The sequence below is a fragment of the Cryptomeria japonica genome, chromosome 7 (assembly GCF_030272615.1).
Source record: "Cryptomeria japonica chromosome 7, Sugi_1.0, whole genome shotgun sequence".
Lineage (NCBI taxonomy): Eukaryota > Viridiplantae > Streptophyta > Pinopsida > Cupressales > Cupressaceae > Cryptomeria > Cryptomeria japonica.
This window is the reverse complement of record NC_081411.1, coordinates 300,995,193-300,997,028: the sequence shown is the minus strand read 5'-3', so window position 1 is coordinate 300,997,028 and position 1,836 is coordinate 300,995,193. Positions and strand designations below refer to the sequence as shown.

General features: G+C 39.1%; 1 protein-coding gene across 1 annotated transcript; it reads left to right on the top strand.

Annotated features, from left to right (window-relative positions):
- The first annotated feature begins 902 nt into the window (after positions 1-902).
- Positions 903-1,316, top strand: LOC131036824 (uncharacterized). The gene has a single exon (XM_057968818.2). The coding sequence runs from the start codon at positions 903-905 to the stop codon at positions 1,314-1,316; it is 414 nt and encodes a 137-aa protein (XP_057824801.2).
- Positions 1,317-1,836: the final 520 nt, after the last annotated feature.

The following is a 1,836-nucleotide window of genomic DNA, read 5'->3' as shown; positions in this document are numbered from 1 at the left end:
TATCTATGCTAAAGGTATTGTAAGTTTGGGCAAATTTTGGGCCATAGGTAATGGCAAGAAGGGGGATTTATGGGATGATACCTAGATTGGAGGACCCCCTCTCAATAATAAGTGTGTTTCTCAGATGATTATCCACACATGCAAGGATAAGTTTGATGTTAAACTTGTTGATTACTGGAGAGATTAAAAGTGGGTGGACCTTAGCTCTATTGAACCCAACCTAAAGCAGGTAAACTTAATGATCAACCATGCAATTTAAAATCCCAGAAGGGAGGACCACCTAGTGTGGAGCGGTACCTCTTTAGGGATTTATTCTATGGCATATGTTGTCCTTATGTTGGCTTTGTCTCAAGACCCTGGCCTATGCTGGGCTAAGGTTTGGCATTCAGGTTTGACCCCTAAAATTAATATTTTTTTATGGATTCTTTTGCAAAATAAGATTATAACCACAGATAACTTGTGAAAGAGGGGTTTCTGCATCCCTGACAAATCCTATCTTTGTCTCAATGATGAGGAATCCATGAACCACATTTTTATACACTGTCCTTATGTCCAACCTATCTGGGCTATATTTTTCCAACAGTGGGGTTTGAATTGTGTGTTCCTAGAGGAGATTCGGGATTGTTTCAGGAGTTGGTATTGCAATACAAACAATTTGACCATTATGGAAGTTTTCCTTTCCACATATTCTTTGGGGTATCTGGAAGGAAAGGAATAACAAAATCTTCAGGAATGATATTAACCCCTCTCAGGTGGTTTGGGCTAAGATAAAATACAATTTTGTTGAGAGTGTGATGGCTTGGGAAGATCATTACTGCAATCTTAAGGAGGATTTTGATGTTCTAAAAAGCTAGAACATCCCAACCTACATGGACATTAGTACCAACTAACTCAAAAGAAGTATGTATAGTTGGTCTTTTCATCCTAATGACTGGTTTAAGGCTAACTTTGATGGGGCTGTTGAAGGGAACCCAGGCTTTGCTGGCTATAGTGGAGTTATCCAGAATGGTGCTACCTTTTGCATTAGGGTGGTGGCCTTTCCCTTGGGGAACCAGACTAATCATTTGGCTGAAGCTATGGGTGCCCTCCAAGCTATCAAATTAGCACACAATCTCGGATTCAAGTTTTTATCGCTGGAGGGGGATTCTAAAAACATCATCAATTGCCTCTTTGGTAAACACCAACCCTTGTGGACGATTAAAAATATCATTAATTCAAACAAGGAGATGCTTGAGGGTTTTGATCAGTGCTACACTTCTCATGATTATAGAGAGGCCAAAAGGAGTGCTAACTGCGCCACCAATGAAACAGTATAGAGTGGGCAAATCAAGATTTGGAATAGCGAGGGGGATCTCCCTTGAGTGGCACGTGACATCTTAAATTATGAAAGATATCATGGTAAGAAAGGCAGGATTTGAAATCATTTCCTAAGATGATAGGGGAGGTCATGGCATCATGAAACAATTTTGTATGCAATCGAGAAGGAGGTACATTTATAATTGTTAGACCATCTCACATGCTTTGTGGGTGCTTTTTTCCTTTTGGAGTGAAATCATTAAAAATATTCATTGGCTTCTAGAGGCTTCTTCTCTGCTAATTAGAAAGTCCACAACCAAGAGTGGTATTTGCAGGAAATTACAATTGACAAAAATCGATAAGAAAATGGGAGGAAATCGCAAGTAGATGAAGACAATTAAAATTTATAAATGACATGTTGTGCTGAAAGCAGCAAAAGTAACTGATTTTATGGAGAGAATGCAAGAGAGATGGCTGAAAATCACAATGATTTTTAAAAAGGGATGAAATAAGGGTACCTTGACCACTGGCAATAGGAAG

What these genes read in the sequence shown, in the direction of transcription:
- LOC131036824 (XM_057968818.2), top strand. Translation starts at nt 903, where the DNA reads ATGTATAGTTGGTCTTTTCATCCTAATGACTGGTTTAAGGCTAACTTT.